General features: G+C 25.8%; 1 protein-coding gene across 5 annotated transcripts in view; it reads right to left on the bottom strand.

Annotated features, from left to right (window-relative positions):
• The window catches only part of LOC117172346 (R3H domain-containing protein 1), a 121,162-nt gene that overhangs the window by 58,571 nt on the left and 41,950 nt on the right, over positions 1-20,641 (bottom strand). For 3 of the 5 annotated variants that reach the window (XM_033360175.1, XM_033360184.1, XM_033360165.1), the window contains 2 exons: positions 15,063-15,233; positions 3,622-3,881 (listed from right to left, as the gene is read on the bottom strand). In XM_033360175.1, the coding sequence (XP_033216066.1) occupies positions 3,622-3,881; positions 15,063-15,078 (276 nt within the window). In that variant the 5' untranslated portion in view covers positions 15,079-15,233. The remainder of the gene's footprint in view (positions 1-3,621; positions 3,882-15,062; positions 15,234-20,641) is intronic. The other 2 variants (XM_033360203.1, XM_033360194.1) reach the window with 1 other exon arrangement.

The raw sequence follows: 20,641 nt of genomic DNA on the forward strand, positions 1-20,641 counted from the left end.
GTTAAAATTATGAATCATTAACCAAAAAAAGAACTTTTAACAAAAGAATGTAATTTTTAATTTAACTTTCAAGATGATTTTTCAACTAAAATCATAAATATTTAATTGGCATTCTTAAATTTTTAACCGACATTTTTTTTTAAAGAAGATTAATTTTTAAAATATACATAATTTTCTACAAAAAAAAAACAAACAAACAATTTTTTACCAAATACTTTAATGTATAAAGTTTGAGGTTTAAAAAAATTAATGTTTAACAAAAAAAATAACAAGAAGACAAAAAAATCCATTTCATCCAAAAAACAACAAGTTTTCAACCAAAGAAATGAATTTTTTATTAAAATTATGAATGTTTAACCAAAAAAATTAAGTTTGAACAAAAGAGTTTAACTTCTAACCAAGTAGTTTTACTTTCAGCCTAAAAGATACTTTTCAACTTGAATGATAAATATTTAATTGACATTCTTAAATTTTTAACCGAAAAGAAAATTTTTTTAAACAAGAAGATTAACTTTCAAAGAGAAGGATAATTTTCTACAAAAAAAAAATTTCAAACAAAATATGTGAATTTGGAACGAAATACTTGAATTTTCTTTTTAAAAAATGAGACATTTTTATCCAAAGAATTTTTCAAGCTGTCCTGAAATATTTTAAATCTCTTGAAAATTTCTTGGAATTTTTTAAAATACACTAAATTGTTTCAAATTATTTGATAACTTTAAAACCTTTCAAAGCTCTTGAAAAGTCTTTGAGATTTTTTAAACCTATTGAACAGTTTTTGAAATATTTTTAAATAAACTAAAATAACCTAAAATAGTCCAGATTCTTTGGAATCGCTACAAATTATTGAAATCTATTCAAAATTCCTAGGAATTTGTCAAGCTACCCTGTAATATTATACATAAAATATTCAAAACTCTTTGAAATTTTTGGAAATTATTTAAAGCTCTTGAAAATTCCTTAAAAATTTTTTTTAATACAATAAATTATTTTAAATTATTTAAAATCTTTTGAGACTTTTTAAACCTCTTCAAAATTTTCTGAATTACTTTTAAATAACCTGAAATATTTCAAATCCCTTGAAACTTTTTAAAGCTCTTGAAAATTCCCTGAAATTTGTGCAAAGACACTAAAATATTTCAAATTCTTTTAAATGTTTTGAAACATCTGGAAAATTCTTTGGAACATTTTAAAATAAATTAAATTATTTTAAATTCTTTAAAATCTTTTTAACATCTTAAAGCTCTTGAAAATTCCTTGGAATTTTTTGAAAATACACTTAATTATTTCTAAATAATTAAAATCTCTTTGAAACTTTTTAAATCTCTTGAACATTCTTCGGAATATTTTTAAATAACCTAAAATAACCTAAAATAGTTCATATTCTTTGGAATCCCTACAAATTATTGAAATCTATTCAAAATTCCTAGGAATTTTTCAAGCTACCCTAAGATATTTTAAGTCCCTTGAAAAGTTTTAAAGCTCTTGAAAATTCCTTGGAATTTGTGTAAATACCCTAAATTATTTTAGATTCTTTAAAATCTTTTGAGACTTTTTAAACCTCTTGAAAATTCCTTGGAATTTTTGTTTAAATATACTTAATTAGTTTTAATTAATTAAAATCTTTCGAGACTTTTTAAACCTCTTGAACATTCCTTGGAATTTTTTTAAATACACTAAATTATTTTAGATTATTTGAAACCTTTGAAATTTTTCAAAGATCTTGAAAATTATTTGGATTTTTGTATAAATACACTTAATTATTTTAGATTGCTTAAAATCTTTCGAGACTTTTTAAATCTCTTGAATATTTTGAAATAACCTAAAATGTTTCAAATTCTTTGGAATCCCTTCAGATTATTGAAATCTATTCAAAATTCCTAGGAATTTTTCAAACTACCCTAAAATATTTTATATCTCTTGAAAATTTATCAAGCTCTAGAAAATTCCTTGGAATTTGAGTAAATACACTAAAATATTTTAAATTCTTTAAAACCATTTAAAACTTTTAAAGCTCTTGAAATTCCTTGGATTTTTTGAAAAAATACACTTAATTATTTTTAATTACTTAAAATCTTTTGAGACTTTTAAAACCTCTTGAAAATTCCTTGGAATTTTTGTTTAAATACCCTCAAATATTTTAAATTATTTGAAATCTTTTAAACCTTTTTAAAGCTCTTGAAAATTCCTTGGAATTTTTTTAAATACACTAAATTGCCGAAAATTTTTTGAAATATTTGAAACTTTTCAAAGATCTTGAAAATTCCTTTGAATTTTTTAAAAATAAACTTAATTATTTTAAATTACTTAAAATCTTTTGAGAATTTTTGAACCTCTTGAACATTCTTTGGAATATTTTTAAATAACCCACAATACTTCAAATTCTTTGGAATCTCTTTAAATTATTGAAATATATTTAAAATTCCAAAGAATTTTTTAAATGCCCTAAGATATTTCAAATTTTTTAAAATCTTTTGACACTTTTTTTAAGCTCTTGTAAATTCCTTGGAATTTTTTTAAATACAGTAAATTACTTCAAATTATTTGAAACCTTTGAAACTTTTCAAAGATCTTGAAAAACCTTTGAATTTTTGTTTAAGTACACTTAATTATTTTAAATTACTTCAAATCTTTTTAGACTTTTTAAACTTCTTGAAAATTCTTTGGAATATTTTTAAATAACCTAAAATAGTTTAAATTCTTTGAAATCTCTTCAAAATATTGAAATATATTTAAAATTCCAAAGAATTTTTTAAATTCCCTAAAATATTTCAAATTTTTTGAAATCTTTTGACACTTTTTTAAGCTCTTGAAAATTCCTTGGAATTCTTTTTAAATAAACTGAATTATTTTAAATTACTTAAAATCTTTTGAAACTTTTTAAAAGCCTTGAACATTCTTTGGAATATTTTAAAATACCCTAAAATATTTTTAATATTTTGGAATCCCTTCAAATGATTAAAATCAATTAAAATTTTCTTGACACCTTTGAAAATACTCAGAAATATTTCAAATCTCGTAGAACTTTTTAAAACTCTTGGATATTCCTTGGGACTTTTTTAAATGCACTAAATTATTTTTAATTCTTTGAAATCTTATTAAAAAGTTTTTAAGGCTCTTGAAAAATCCTTTGCAACTGTTTTAAATACACTCAATTAATTTAAATTCTTTCAAAACTTTTGGAACTTTGCAAATCTCTTGAAAATTTATTTGAATTTTTTTAAATACACTAATTATTTTAAACCCATTGAAATGTTTTGAATTTTTTTTTCAACGCTTTTGAAAATTCCTTGAAATTTTTTTTTAAATGCACTTAATTGTTTTTAATTACTTAAAATTTGTTTAAAAGTTTTTAAAGTTCTTGAACATTCCTTCGAATTTTTTTACTACACTAAATTATTTAAAATTCCGTAAAATCTTTTGAAACTTTTTAAAGCTCTTGAAAATTCCTTGTTATATTTTTTAAATACAATCAATTATTTAAAATTATTAAAAATTATTTGAAATCTTTTAAGACGTTTTAAAAATCTTGAACATTGTTTGGAATGTTTAAAAATAACCTAAACCTCTTGAAAATTCCTTGGGATTTGTGTAAATAAACAATATTATTTGAAAACTTACTCGATTGCGATAATTTTTTTCGGATTCTGGTTTGTCCGGAGGGGCCAAACGATGTTGAGGATTCGTGGAGGATTCATTCGAAGGGTTTGCATTCCCGTCTATCATATCCGAGTCGGTACTCGAAAAGGACGCGGAGGTACCGACGACGAGGCTCTGCTTCGAGGATGGCAACGATGGCATTCCTCCTCCGCACACCACCACCGTCGGACTCTCCGGTCGACTCAGCGACCTGCTGCCTTTATGCACCACAATGCTTGGAACTGAAAACAAAAAACGACTATTCATCAAAATCATTCATTTTTCATTGTCCCTATTCACGTTACGGGTCCAGAATAACAACAACAAAAATCTACAATGACTATTGAGGGTTCGAATCCAGACGGAGGTTGATTTTTTTTCTCGTTTTTCTTTTCAACCTGGATCAGTAAATCGCAGAAATGCCAGATTATTTTTCTCATTAATAAAATATGCCTCGCCGCGTATATAATAATACGACTCCGTACTTTAAATATATTTTTTTTAATTAAAAAAAAATAAGATTTAATTTACGAGGGTTTTAATTATTTTATTTTTCTGTCAAAATTTTATTTTTAAGGTCAAAAATTAAAAGAATTTTTGTAAGTTTTATTGAAAATTAACTACTGAATTTTTAAATTTTTAAATTGGAGTTTAAAAGTTTTTAAATTCAAAAAGTTTCTATTGAATTGTTCAATAATTTACACGTATAAACTGGAAGTTACTAACACTTTTCAACTGAATAATTTCAAGTTTAATGAATTTAAACTGCAAAGTTCAGAATTTTTAACATTCATAAATTATAGAGTTCAAAGATTTAGATCAAATTCCAAAAATATAAATCCAGGTTAACATTTTCAATACTCTAAATTAAAGAAAAAATCAATGAATTTTAAAAATTGTTAAAATTATATTATTCAGTTATTTTACGGCCAATAAATATTACTAAATTTACATTTTTTCAACTTAAAAGTTCGTAAATTAGAATTTAAATCATTTTTATTTTAAAGAGGTTAAGCATCTTTGAAAAACTTTTAAATTGCATTTCAAAATCTTGAAAAATCTAGAAGTAGTTTTAAATTTTTTCAAATCTAGCTTTATTTTTTATATTTTTCAAAACTTCTGAACAACTTACAAAATTAATATTGAATTTGTCCTACAAATTTTAGATAATCCTGCGAAATTAAAAAAATGTCCTTAAAATTTGAATTTCTAAATAACAATTGAACAGTTATTATTTTTAGAAACAATTAGAGTACTTTTAAAAGATATTTCGAAATTTCAAAAAGATGAAAATTAATTTAGAAGTTGAAATAATTGCAAATATTTCTAACGAAGTGTGTTTAAAGAAAAAATTTAGTTATTCGTAACGAAATTTCGGTGCAAATACTCACAACCTAATTTAAAACAAAATGTCGATTTTTGCAGTTTACAAAAAATTGAGAGGCTTTTTAAGAATTGTGAAAGGCTCCAAACGAATAAAAAAATGTTCTTAAAATTCCTAGGAAAATTGAAAATGATTCTTTATTTTGAAAAATTATTTGAACAGAATATTCAAAAAGATTGGAAGAGAATTCCAATATTAATAAAAACGACCCAAGAAGAATTTAATAATTTTTTCTTTAATTTGAAAAAATTTTCTAAAAATTGTAGGAAAATATCATTTTAAATTTTTAATTAATTTTAAATCTTTTCAAAACTTCTAAATATCTCTTAAAATTACTCAAATTTTTCTAAAAATAATACGTGTTCAATTATTATTTATATATCAAAATGCAATAATTTCGCTTAAGAATTAAACATTTTATTAAGTAGAACAATAAAATTGTAACATTAAAATGTTAAAAGCTTTTCGAAATTTTAACAATTCAAAGCTTTCGATGTCAAACATTTAAGTTTCAAATTGTTTACTTTTAAATATTTGGTTTCAATTTAGTCGTCTTCAATTAAAGTCTTATTGCTAAATATTAAATAATTACCCTTTTCCTTAATCAAATTTTTTTAATCAATTATTTGACAGTTTTTAATACTTAAAGTGCCGATACATTTTAAAAATTATTTATTTATATTTACAGTTGATAAAATAAAACTTGTTTTTATCAAAAATTTGCAACTTTAAACGTTTTTAATTAATTTTAAAAGATATCAATTCAATTAATTATTTTAAAAACTGTTGAAATCGAACTTGGGACAGATTCACCATTTTAGTTGAATCCCCCCATTTTTTTTGTTAAAAATTTTTATATTTGTTTTCAGAATTTGTTGATTGAAAATTAATCTTAACTTGCTTAAGAATTTAACTATTCCATTTTTTGTCTTTCTTGGCTTAACTTGAATATTTGTTTTTAATATGCATTTTGTTGTTGTTAAATATGAATTTTTAAAATTTTAAATTAAACAAGTCTATGCTTCGTTGAACAATTATCTTCTCCAGCTTAAAATTAATCATAAAACTAGTGTGTTTTTTAATCAAAATTAATTTTTTTATTTGAGAACTTAAATATTCTATATTTTGTTACCAAATTATATTTTCTGATAGAAATTTAATGTTATTAGTTGAAAATCCATCTGTTAGGTTTAAAATTAAACTAATTTGTTAAAAATTAATCTGTTTTTTTTTTAAATTCATGTTTTAGGTTGAAAATTCAACTATTAGGTAACAAATTCATTTCTTTGTTGGATATTAATTATTTTAGTTGAAAATTACATCATTTCTTTGCTTAAAAATTTTAATATTTTGTCGGAAACTCGTTTTTTTATTTGTTGAAAATGAATATTTTTAATTGAAAATTTAACCATTCATTTTTTGTCAAAAGATGATATTTTCTGCTAGAAATTTAATGTTCTTGGTTGAAAATTCATCTCTTTGGTTAAAAATTTAACTATTTTTTCAAAAAAATTATCATTTTTTGTGTAGAAAATTCATCTTTTGGGTTGAAAATTCAACTATTGGTTAGAAATTTATTTTCTTGGTTGAAATTTTTTTACTTTAGTTAAAAACTAATTTCCTTTCTTACAAATTAAAATATTTTGTTGGAAATGTAAATTTAACTAATCAATTTTTTCTCAAAACATTATTTTTCTATTGAAAATTTAATATTCCTGGATGAAAATTTATCTGTTTAGACAAAAATTTAATTAATTGAAGTAATTTGTTGAAAATTCGTATTTTTGTTTTGTTTAATTCAACTATTTTTTATTGAAAATTAGAATATTTTTTGGTGGAAAAATAAAGTACAACATTTTTTGCTGGAAAATTGAACTTTTTAAATATTTTTTGATTTTAAAAATAATTGCTTCAATTGAAAAATAATGCAATAATAATATTAAAAAATGGTAATTCTTCAAGTGTTGCAAAAAGACAACTTTTGATTGATTTTTGACAATAAGCTTATTTTTTCTCATGTCACATAAAAAATTCAATTATGCTTTAAAAATTAAATATAAATATTAAATATTAATATTAATAACACATACTAAAAAAATATTCATAACTCACAACTAAAATTTTCATTATTAAATCAAATTTTTTTTATTTCGATAGAAAAATTAAAATTTTGAACCTACAATTTTTCTAAAAAAAAAGCAATATCAAAAACTGAAATTTGATATAGAAAATTGTACATTGGAGGCGTCCAGATTAAATTCGTAATTTTAAGCATTCTAAGTTGGAAAATTCAAAGTTGCACTTTCCGAAATTGCAGATTGTCAGCTTCTAAAATTGTGTATTTGAAAAATATTATTATTAAAATTAAGAAACATACTAAAAACCTTTCTAAAGCAAGTTTTTAAAAATTAAAAGAAATTTTATTAAAAATATTGATTAGGGAAATTTTTTTTTAAAGCATTTTTATGCGAAATATTTTAAGTTTAAAAATTGAAAGAGTTACTAATATTAAAAATATTTTAAATTTCGATATTTCAAACTTGGCATTTAAAGTTTAATCTAAAATCAATTAAAATTTTTTTAATGGAAGGTACATTTAATTCAGAAACTTTTACATCTTAATTTTAACCGACTTTAAAAATCCTAAATTACCCAATTTTAAACCCGAAACCTTTAGAATGATTTGAATTTGATTAAACATTAATTTTTTTATATTATTATGTTCAAAATTGACAAAATTCCAATTTGATTTCGCTTACATATTAAAACTTTAAACGTTATCAATTTCTAGTTAGGAATCTGTTTTAATTTTGGAACTTCAATTTGAACTTTTTTAGTTTCGACGTCGAATTGTTATTTAGAAAAATATTAAAATTATTATTAAACACTAATATTTAAAATTCTCCATTCTAGAATACAAAAATCCAACTATTTTTTGTTAATAATAATTCATCTTTTTATTAAATTTAGTTTCAAAAATTTATTTATTTTGTAGAAAAATCAACTGTTTTATTGAAAATTTCGACTTTTTGGTTTAATAATTCAACGATTTAATTGAAATTTTCTTTCTCACCTAAGATATTTGTTTGAAAATCTATTAAAAATCTATTATTAGTTTTTGGTTAAAAATTAACTTTTTTGTTGAAAATTCATATTTTCGGGTGAAAATTCAACTGTTTTGTAGAAAAGTCGTATTTTCGGCTCGAAAAATAAACAATTTGGTAGGAAAATTAACTATTTGGTTGGAAGTTGATGTATTTTGTTAAAAATTTGTCTTTTTCACAGAAAATAAATTTTTTCCTGAAAAATGTTTGGTTGAAAATTAATCTGTTTAAGTTGAAAATTCACATTTTTTGGGTGAAAATTCAACTGTTTTTTAATTGAAATAAATTCTTTTTTATTGAAATATCAACTCCTCGGTTTAAAGTTAAACAAGTTTCTCAAAAGTTCTTTTTTTTATTTATAATCGTCGTTGAAAATTGTTAATTTTTTATTAAAAAGTATTTTTCTTTTAACTGAAAATTGAAAAAATTTGGTTGTAAGTTCAACGGAATAGTTGTGAATTAACTTTTTTCTTGAAAATGTATACTTTTCAGTTGAAAATTTAAATCTTTTGTAACCTTATTTTTAATTTTCGTTAAAAAGTATTTTTTTTTAAACTGAAGATTTAACTATTTTGTTGAAAATTCATACTTTCCGGTTGGAAATATAATTTTTTTGTAGAAAATTCGTATTTTCTGCTCGAAAATGAAACAATTTGTTAGAAAATTTAATACATTTATTATTTAATATATTTATTGCATTTTTCGTTGAGAATTATTGAACTACTTAATTAAAAGTTAATTTTTTCAGTTAAAGATTCATAGTCGTATTTTAGAATTCGTTTTTTTTTAATTCCAAAAATTCTTTTTAGACTGAAAATTTAACCACTTCATCGAAAATTCCACTAATTTGTTCTAAATTATTTTTTTAAATTTATATTAAATTCGTCTTTTGGTAAGAAAAATAAAAAAATTTATATAACATTCGACTGTCTAGTACAACATAGAAAATTCATTTTTTTAACTAAAAATTCATTCTACTCAATAAAAATTTAGCTACACCATTTTTGGTTAAAAATGCACTTTTTCAGTTTAAGAACTCGACGATTTATTTTTAAATTTTTAGTAATTAGCAAAATATGAACTCAAAATTAATCAAATCAAATTTAGATTACCATCACATGCATTGTTCAAAACATGTAGTTAGAAATATACGTAATTTGTTGAAAATTCGTTTTTTTTTTTTGCTAGAAAATTAAACAATTTGGCTAAAAATGTATTTATTTTGTTGAAAAACTCATCTTTCTCGGAGAAAATTCAACTATTTCATTAAAAATTGATGTATTTTGTTGAAAATTTGTTTTATTTTTATTTACAATTAATTTTTTATCTGCGATTTGCAATTAAACATATTCATAAGGCCCTAATGCCAATATAAAAATTATCAATAAAAGTTTAACTATTCGATTATTGGTAGAAAATTGATCTTTTTTAATTGAAAATTTAACTAAATATGTATTTTGATTTTCCTTTTTTTTTTGGTAGAAAATCAATTTTTTGTTTGTTAAAAATGCAACTTAATAGTTAAAAATTGATTAATTAAATCTTTTTTGGTTATAAATACAACTATCCGATTAAAGTTTAATCGGTTAAAGTTGAAAATTCACATTTTTTGGTTGAAAGCTCATTTTTTGGTAGAAAATTCAACTATTAGATTAAAAATTGATGTATTTTGTTGAAAATTTGTTTTATTTTTATTTACAATTAATTTTTTATCTGCGATTTGCAATTAAACATATTCATAAGGCCCTAATGCCAATATAAAAATTATCAATAAAAGTTTAACTATTCGATTATTGGTAGAAAATTGATCTTTTTTAGTTGAAAATTTAACTAAATATGTATTTTGATTTTCCTTTTTTTTGGCAGAAAATCAATTTTTCGTTTGTTAAAAATGCAACTGAATAGTTAAAAATTGATTAATTAAATCTTTTTTGGTTACAAATACAACTATCCGATTAAAGTTTAATCGGTTAAAGTTGAAAATTCACATTTTTTGGTTGAAAACTCATTTTTTGGTAGAAAATTCAACTATTAGATTACAAATTCCTATATTTTGTTAAAAATTTGTATATTTGGCTTGAAAATTCAACAGTCTTATAAAAAATTGGTTTTATTTTTATTGAAAATTAAAATCTTTTTTGGTTGAGAAATCAACTATTACATTCTTTGTGAAAAATTAGTATCTTCGAGTAGAAAATGATTTTTAATTTTAACTTGGAAAATTTGATTTGCCAATGAAGCCGAATAATACTGAAAAATTTTCTTTCAATTTGATAGCGTCCAGATGTGAAACCTTACAAATTTCATTACATTTACATTTAAAAGCAAACCCGTTTGTGAAATTGGAAAACTTTCAAATTGAGCAGTTTGCAAATTTAAAGGCTTTAAAATTTTAAGGGTCTCAATATTTTACTTATGTAAATTTTCAAATTTCAGAAATTGGAACACTTTGAAATTTTATCCATCCAAATTAGGGCGCTCTTCAATTCAAACGCTTTTTATTCTCAAGTTTTTCAAACTTTTTATGTTTTTAGAATTTAAATATAAACACTATAATTAGGGGCTTTTTATTTAAAACCTGGACGCTAATACATTTATAAATTAGAGAGTTAGAAACAAATAAGAAAAAAAAAACTACTTGTTATCAACTTTTTATAAATTAAAAATAATAATAATATAATTTAAATTGATTTTTTTGTATTTTGAAAGGTTAATCCAAGAAAATATTTTACAAGATTTTAAAGCCACATTTTTTAATTTTGCAAGAATAAACATTTTTTTAATCGAATAAGTTTAATAGATATTTAGAAGTTTAGAAAAAATACAAATATAATTTTGTACCTCAAATGATTTCAATAAATTTAAAACAAAATTTAAATTCTTGAAGACTTCGAACTACAAATTTAGAAGCTTTTTAAGCATTTAGAAAGGTTTCAAGAGTATAAAAAAATGTTCTTTAGATTTATGTAAAAAATTTTTATCAATTTTTATTTTACAAGATTTTTATTAAGAAAATATTATAAAAGACTTGAAAACATTCCAAAATATTTTTAAAATTTTATAAAAAGAATATTTAAATTATTATTATTTTATTTATTTTATTATTATTATTTAAATATTTTTAAATATTTTGCAATAAAATTTTGAAGTTTTTAAAAGATTTTGAAATGTTTCCTGGGAATATTTAAAGTGATTTCATATTTTTTTAAATTAGTTTGAAGAGAATATTTAAAAATATTGAAAAATATTTTAAAATATTTAAAAATATTTTAAAATATTTAAAAATATTTTGAAATATTGTGAAACAATGCAAAAGATTTCCAAAATTTTCAAAACCGAATCCGGAAGATTTCAAGTCTATTGCCAGAATAATTCGAATTAGTTTCTAAAAAATGTATTTATTTTAGAAGTTTTTAAGATATTAAGAATAATTTAAAACTTATAAATATTTCCAAAAATTCACCAAATATTTTTCAAACTACTAGTAGTCCTAAATATATTTTAAATTGTCTCGAATTTTAGTTTAATTTGCTAAAATCTAATAAGATAAAAAAAATTCTAGATACTTTATCGACATATCTGAATTCTTTAAAAATCGTCTACAAATTTTCTAGAGGAACCTAGAAAAAACTTATTTATATAACCTTATAACAAATAAACTTAGAAACTAAAAAAAATAAGTTATTAGAAATTTTTATTCTGTATTAGAAATGATTTTTTCGTTCAAATTATAATTTGAATAAAATTTGTGTCTTTGTTTTCGTAGAAATTTTATCTTTTCTTTCATTAAAATTGCAGCTGTTTAGTTTAAAATTAAAATATATTTTTCAAATGTTTGAAAACCCTTTATTAATATAATGATTTTTCTATTTAATCAATTAATAATTATTCACTTGCACGAAACTAATTTATAAATAAATAATTTAAACAATTAGATTCTAAATTCTAAAAGTAATAAAATACAAAAAATGAGGGACATTTTCTCCACCTTTCCCATAAAAAGTACACATGAATGAATTAATATCATTCATTAACTGTATTATTTATCTCTAAAATATTAACTTTTCACGATTTTCAGACGGGAAAAAATAGCTCAAATAAATTATATGTGTTTAAACATTCGCAAAATGTCTTAAACAGAAAAATGTTACGGAGGGAAAAAGTTTGTTTAAAACATTTTCAATTTATACAATTTATAAAAAGTTGATAAAAAATTGTTATTTGTCCCATTTAAAAAAAAACTGAGATTTTCCTACGAAAAATCGCATGTTAATTTCAAAATATATTGACGTTTTTAAATAAAAATCCATGCATAATCGGATTTTTGAAAAATTTGGATCTCTATTTTTCCCTTCTTTCCAATTTGATACATAATATATTCCCCAAAATTGTATTATTTATAATTAAAAGCGTTCAAAATTAAATAATTAAAAATTTAAACTTTTGAATTTGAACAATAATTCTAAATTCAAAGCAATTACGATTTAACAATTTAATACCGAAAACTAAAATGAAACTTTCAAAGTCAAAGCTTCTGAAATTTTATCATTTTAAATTACTATTATATAACGAAACTATTATTTAACATTAAAGCGGATTAGACATATTTTTATAAAATCAAAGAATACATTGAATCATACTAAAAAAATACTTTCAAACTAAATAGTAATTTGTAATAGAAAACATTAAAAATGTAAAAAATAGAACTTCAGACTTTAAAATTTCAATTATTTGAAGTTAATTTGTATAATTTAGATACAAATAATTTTTAAATTGCTAATTATACTTTACAAAATGCAATCAATTAAATTTTAGTTGAAAAATTAAAACCTTTGAAAGGAAAATATTGTTTATTGAGCGTTGAACATGTAAATTCAGAACTCTAAATTTGTAAGCATTTAAAATGGCCGAAATTATTTATTTACTGCTTTATCAATTTCAGTCTCATATTTTAATTTTTATATTTTTTTATTTTAAACCTGATTTTTAATTTTTTATTTTTAAATCTTCTTTTGGAATTTTTATTCACACTTGAAATTTCCTAATAAAATATTTTTCAATTTCAAATGATTTATGTGTTTCAAACTTCGATTAAAAATTTGAAAATTTTAAGATATCAAATTGAAAATAAAAAAATATTGCTGTATTATGATTCCAGTTTTTGAAATTGTAGAATTTTAAGCTTTGCAGTTCGAATTTGCTTTATAAGTACAACCAAAAATGATCAAATTCAAAACTGACTATCAAGGCTTTTGATATAAAATTTTGGAATATTTAATAGAGAAATGGTCGTGGTCTTGTTGAAGGTCTCAGATTAAATTGTTTTAGAATAGAGCATTCAAAGCCATACAAAATTATAGAAATTTGAAGGATGATAAATATATAGTATTATTAATAAGTATCATATCGCGTAGTGTTAAGTGACACTCAAAACGAGAAAAATTGTGAATCTTTAAATTTTATTTATACTAAACATTTTGAAAATTATATGCTTTCTAATTGAGAACTTTAAAAAGATTACAAAACGCTCGAATTATGAAGTATGGGAAATCTCCCGGTGTAATATTTCTCTTCCGACTTTATCCCGGTTCTCCCGGGCTGTTGGCCACCCTGGCTTGAGATAAATCCGAGTTTGCATTCATTCGGGATTCGATTCGGATTTATTCGGATTCATTTTTGGGGTTTCACAGTTTCGGGAAAATATGGAAAATGAGGGGAGAAAATAGGGAACAAGAGGAGAGAGTGGAAGGAAAGTAGGAAAAGTTAAGGGAAATCAGGGGAGGGGAAGTAGGTAAAAGCAGGAAGAATAGGACAAATGTGAAGAACGAGTAAGGGGAAATAGAGGAAGTCAGAGGAGGGACAGTAGGGTAAGTGAGGGGAATGAGTGGAGCGGAGGTGAAGGTAAACAAGGGTAGGGGAAGTCGAGGGAAATTATGGGAGGGGAAGTAGGAGATTTTAAGTCATGGGAGGGAAAGTAAATGTTAGGCAAAATTAGGGGAGGGATAGTAGGGAATGAGTGAAGAGGAAGTAGGGAAGAGAAGGTAAATGAGGAGGAGGGGCGAAGTATAGGAAGTGAGAGGCAATGCGCGAAGGGGGAATAGATGAAGTGAAGTGAAATAAGGAAGAGAAAGTAGAGGTAGTGAAGAAAAATAAAGGGACGGAAACCAGTAGACGTGACGGAAATAAGTGAAGCGGAAGTAGGGGAAGTGTTGTGAAAGGGGGCAAAGGTAAGTAAGGGGAGAAAACCTAGGGGAAATAATGGTAAATTAGTGGAAATAAAGTAAGGGAAGTAAGGAAAATAAAGAGAAATTAGGGAGGGGAAGTGAGGGAAAACAAGGGGGCGGAATGTAGGGAACGTGAGGGGAATGAATTGAGTGGGAGTAGGATAATTAATATGACATGAAAGGAAAATGAGGGGAGGGAACGTAGAAGAAATAAGGAAAAATTAGTGGAGAAGCAAGGGAAATAACAAGAAATAAGTGGAATGAGAGTAGAAGAAGTGAGGCGAAATGAGAGCAAGAAAAGTAGGGAAAGTAACGCGAGAGAAATGAAGGAGAGTAAATTAGAGGGAGTGTGGGAAGTGACGGGCAATGATTAAAAATGAGCAAGAGCAGTTGAGGGGAAGTCAGGGCCGAAGAAGGGAAATAGGGGAAGGGAGTATTGGCTAGGAAAGCCAGGAGAGGGAGAAGTAACGGAGTAAGATATTGGAGAAGAGAGAGTAAACTACGAAACCTTTTTTTGCCGCCACGCGGCCTCCTAGTTTGACTAATTTTTTAACAGATTCGGGTTTTCGGAATGTTCAGATAGATTCGAATACAGATTTCAGAATAATTCGGATTGGTTCGGACCGGCTCGACTAGTATTCCTACCCAAAACGAGTGCTTGCGCAAGTGACTGGAAAAATCTACTGCTGAGTAGAAATGAAAAAGACTTACTCTCCAAACGGGCCATGTGTTAAGTGTGTCATGGGATTATAGTGCAGGACTCGGCAATGCGGTGAGTTCAAATATGTGCAAAGTTAGTATAATAATTTTTATAGAGGCATGCAGCTCGCACAGTTGAGTCTAGGGGCCAACCTGCACCTCCACCTTCCCACATCGTACACTCTGCAAGCAAAATAACAATTCCACTCATTTTCTCGAATCAAGCAATTTTTCATTATTTCAATTTAATCCTCGTTGCAGAAGCGGCGCAGTTAATTTTTCTAGGGGACACGCGGGAAAGGTTTTACGAAGATTTGAGTAATTTCACAAATATGACCGAATTTTTCAAAATTATTTCGCAAAGATTTTTAAAGCATTCACAAAGATTTCCCAAAGATTTCAGATAGATTTCAAAGCTTTCATAAGGACTTCTATTATTTCACAAAAACTTCAACAATTTCACGAATATGATCGAATTTTTCAATAATATTTAGCAAATTTTTTTTTTTTAATTCACAAAGATTTCAAATAGCTTTTAAAGACTGAAAAAAGATTTCAATTTTTTCCTAATTCTTTCACAAATATTTCAAAATTTTCGTTTAGCTTTAAAACACTTCACAAAGACTTTAATCATTTTTAAAAAATTTCACAAAGATTTCAATAATTTCCCAAAAATCTCAAAAGATTGCATAGAGATTTCAAATATTTTGTAAGGATTTCACATAGATTTCAATGAGTTCGTAGGACTTCTATTATTTCACAAAGATTTTAGATAGATTTCAAAGATTAAACAAAGATTTTAATTATTTCACAAATATTTCGTTTAATATAGATTTAAAAGACATCACAAAGACTTTAAACCTTTCTCAGAAACTTCACAGATTTCAATAATTTCACAATAATTACCGAATATTTAAAAAAAAATCAAATATTTCACAAAGATTTAAAAAGAAGTCCCAAAGATTTTAGACAAATTTCAATAATTTCCCAAAAACTCCAAATAGATTTAAAAGACTGAACAAGGACTTCAATGATTTCTTAAATATTTTAAAGATTTAGTATAGATTTAAAAAACTTCACAAAGATTTCAATGATTTCGCAAAGATAACGAATACTTCAAAAATATTTCAAATATTTTCCAAAGATTTAAAGAAGTTCACAAATATTTCAATGGTTTCCCAACGATTTCAAAATTTTCGCAGAGATTACAGATAGATTTCAAAGATTGAACAGACTTAAATGATTTCCTGATGACTTCCCAAAGATTTCTTATAAATTCAAAAAGCTTCACAAAGGCTTTGATCATTTTTCAAAAATTTCACAAAGATTTCAATAATTTCACAAATATTTCGCAAAGATTTTTAAATAGTAATTTACCACGATTTCAATTATTTTCCAAAAATTGCACAGAGATTTCAAATACTTCAGAAAGATTTCAGATAGATTATAAAAATTTCACAAAGACTTCTATTATTTCACAAAGATTTCATTGATTTCCCAAAGATTTCATAGCGATTTTAAATAGTTCGCAAATATTTCAGATAGATTTCAAAGATTTCACAAAAGCTTCTATAATTTCAAACAGATTGCAGATAGATTTCAAAAACTGAACAAGGATTTCAACGATTTCTTAATAATTTCACAAAGATTTCAAAGATTGAACAAAAATTGCAAATACTTCCCAATGCTTTCAGATTAAAGGTGGCTATGATATCTCAAAGATTTTAGACCAGAACTCCGATTTAGAAATAGTGTCGGGAGTTATCTGCAAATGGCCTTGTTACTAAAGTCTGAATCGTTTACAATGGAAATGCATGATATTGCGCAATATACTCGACTGAGTATTCACGCATGGCGGCCTTTCCGAGGCGACTATTTGGCGTTTTCCCCCCTAAGGCGTCTCTCGCCCTGTCCCTTAAGAAACTGTGTTGGCCAGGTGTTCTAGGAATTGCAAAACCGGGGGTTACGAAATCGGGGTTCTGGTGTATAAAAATGTCACAAAGATTTTAAATTTTCCACAAAGATTCCAGTTAGGTTTCAAAGATTGAACAAAGCAAAAAAGAAGTGAAAGATTTCCAATTCCGAAGAGGGCCGCCTGACTCGTTTCCAATTGGAAGATATATATTAGGTCGCAACCGCTCTTGCCCTACTCCCCTGAGAAACCGCGTGGGCCAGCAATTTTAGGAAGGCCAAGAACGGGGTAACTAAAAGCGAGAGTTTGGTGTATTCTAAAAATTCGAGTATAAATTGTATCTGTGATAAAAGATCCCTCCCCTTCGCCGTTTTTAACTTTAGTGTAAGATTCGAATTCGGCGACGACAAAAACTACCTTAAAAGCAACTTTAATGCATAACTGATGGTTTAAATTTATCCGCCATATTGGATACGCTATTTTTAATTTGAGCGTAAGATTCGAATTTATCGACTCCAAAAAAATCCTTAAAACCAACTTTGATGCAAAACAAAGGTTCTAAATTCATCCACCATTTTGGATTCGCCATTTTTAATTTGAATGTAAGATTTAAATTCAGCGACTCTAAAAATACCTTAAAACTAATTTTGATGCAAAATTGATTTAATAGAAATGTACCCGCCATTTACAAATTTACTGTAAGATTCGAATTCGGCGAATCCAAAACTTCCTTATAACCAACATTGATGCAAGACTGAAATTTTTAATCCATCCGCCATTTTTAATTTAAGTGTTAGAATCCAAATTCGGTTAATCCAAAAAGTCCCTTAAAAACAACTTTGATACAAAACTGATGTTTTAAATTAATTCGCCATATTGGATCCGCCATTTTCAATCTGAGTGTAAGATTTGAATTTGTCGACTAAAGAAACGTTTTAAGTAAAATTTAAATTTCTTGTATTTCATCCACCATATTGGATTTTGAGGATACGATTGAATCTTTAAGTTAAAAAACATTAAAGTAATAAGTGTCTGTCCCATAAAGCAATTATACAACTTTTTTCTCAATTTTTCAACCGCCATCTTGAATCCGCTATTTAAAACTTTTATGATTTATTCCAACTCAGCGACTCCAAAATTTAAAAAAAACCGAGTTTGATGTAAATTGGATTTTCTTTTCAAACATGATCCTCCATATCAGAAAATTTTAATATTTTGAGGTTAATTTCAAAGTAAGCGATATTTGGAAGTAAAAAAAAACGCTACAAATCCTTTTAAATCGTGTTTCAAGATATTGTGATTTATTTTCAATATTGTCCGGCAAATTGAATTCTCCATTTTGAATTTGTATAATTTTAAGTTAGATTAAAATTCAGCTTCGAAACCCCCCTAAAAGTGACTTACAAAAAACGGGTTTTTTTAAATTTCGTCCGGCGCTACACTTTAAATTAGAAATTGTCTTTTAAAGATTTTAGGTTATAACTAAATTCATTAATTGCTGGAAACGCTTTAACTCTAGTTTTAAATTCCGCCATTTTAAGTTTTGTTTATTCCTCAATTAGAAATTAAGTAATGATTCTAATCTTTGAAATAAAAAAAATTTTTCAACATAAATTTTAAGGGCGAGATTCGAACCCACTTTCTAGCTTCCTAATAACAGTCACATCACTTCCATGGCAGCTAAAATTCATCACACCTGTTTTCTATTATGAACTATTCTATTCTTTTTTATATATTCAAAACTACTTTATTATAATTTAAAAAAAAATAAATGAAGAATAAGAAAGCATTGGCTTATTTGATCTACACTCTAAAATACACTATTTTGAAAGCGTGCCTTTTTATTTAGAAAAATAAAAAAAACGAACCTCACTTCCAAAAAATTTTGCTCTCCATTTTCACAGATAGCAGTATCACCAGGGTAAATGTAGAACTTTGATTAAATAATTTTCAACATTTGAGAAAATCATGTCCTTATTCGTTTACTAATTCATAGGAACTTTATTTAATATCAGATTTATTCGCACCTTTTTTTTAATCACTGAGCCTTTACGGCAGTACAAAATTAAAAATCGCGTCGAAAATTCGTTCTTACGTAAAATTCACCGAGAATCAACCTAGAAGATAATTAATCCCAAATAAAACTTTTGAAAAATTTTTAAATCACTTCCAGTGAAAAGTTTAACTCTTTAAATCTTTCAGGCACCTCGAGACGATTAAACAGAGTACCAAGAAGGCCCGATTCCGCTGAAACAATCTTGAGAAAATCCTGGATTAAACTTCCCAAAAATTTGAAACCTCACATATCCAAAACTCAAAATCAAAATATCTCGGGGCCACGTTACCAGAACTATACACTGTCACACCACTCTGAAATCGTTTCAACAAGCTATACAAGCTTCTCCTAATAAGATTAAAAAACAAAAATTTATTTTCGATAATTTCCATTTTTCGGATTTTACGTACATATTTGTTAAGCTAAGCATATTTAAGACAATTCGTTGATTCCCATTGAGCGCTCTATCGTTCGTGGTCCTCGAATAATGCGAGAGAATCAGAAGCACCGATTTCAAAACATCTCGCACTAGATTAAAGATAGTGTTTGGTTTTTTTTCGAGGCAAATTTCGCTTCTGTGATCAGATGATGTGAAGCGCGGGGCATCTCTGTGTTTTCTTTACGCTTGAGTGACGCGCACGACCTACCCGAAGAAGCTTAAAGGAAAGACTAAAAGACTCCACGGATCCTAATCGCGGGGAGCTCGTACGCCGGTGAGCATCACGCGTGCGCAAGATGCGTGATCTACCCCATGAGTGTGATTCTAACGGGTGTTACATAGTTTTTCTCAGATTCTCGTAAAGCCAGCCAAACACGAAACTCGAGTTTCTCGAAATTTGGGAAGGTTTCTTGGAACAATTATTTAAGCTTAAAGGTCAGAGTGAAAGTTTATCATGTCGGAAGTCCATTTCGAGGCTGAAATTAAATTGAAATTGACAAACTGCATTTAATTCAAATTTTGAGAGTATGTGTTTATTTGAATTTTCGAGGCGAATCTAACGAGTACAAACAAGGCAGTATTTCAATCAGCCACTCACGAGATATTGGGAGTTGAACCCTTTTTTTCCTTCGCGCAACTCCCCACTCTTTCTGCCCTTCGCGCGAAACCTCACTCTTTCTGTTCTTCACACAACTCCCCACTTTTTTCCACCTTTCTAACGCAAGGGCCTCTGGCGGCAGAAATTTAAAACCCTAATATCTCAGGAAAGAATGGTCCGAACTATGTGTTGTCACACCTCTCTGAATTCGCCTCAACGAGCCCAATAACATTTTTCCACTCAAATTAGAAAAAAGAAAATACAACTCTAAAAACACTTTTTCGAATTAAAATATTAAAATAATTATCAAACAAATCGATTGTTATCACTTGAACCCCCTTATTTTGAATGTATAATGATCGCCGCAAAAAGATGGCTTATATTTCATTTTCCAGCTTCATATAAATGTCTCTTATCTGTACATCTATGCATTTAAATAATCGATATTAACCGCACTGAAATCTTTCCACTTTGTCAATCACAAGTCGTATCACAGTACATAAAACACGAAACTCGTATATCCACTTGACGATCCTGGGGAAATGAGATGGCGTCCTTGCCTAAAATCCTTTCATCAAAAAATAAA

The sequence above is a fragment of the Belonocnema kinseyi genome, chromosome 1 (genome assembly GCF_010883055.1).
Source record: "Belonocnema kinseyi isolate 2016_QV_RU_SX_M_011 chromosome 1, B_treatae_v1, whole genome shotgun sequence".
NCBI lineage: Eukaryota > Metazoa > Arthropoda > Insecta > Hymenoptera > Cynipidae > Belonocnema > Belonocnema kinseyi.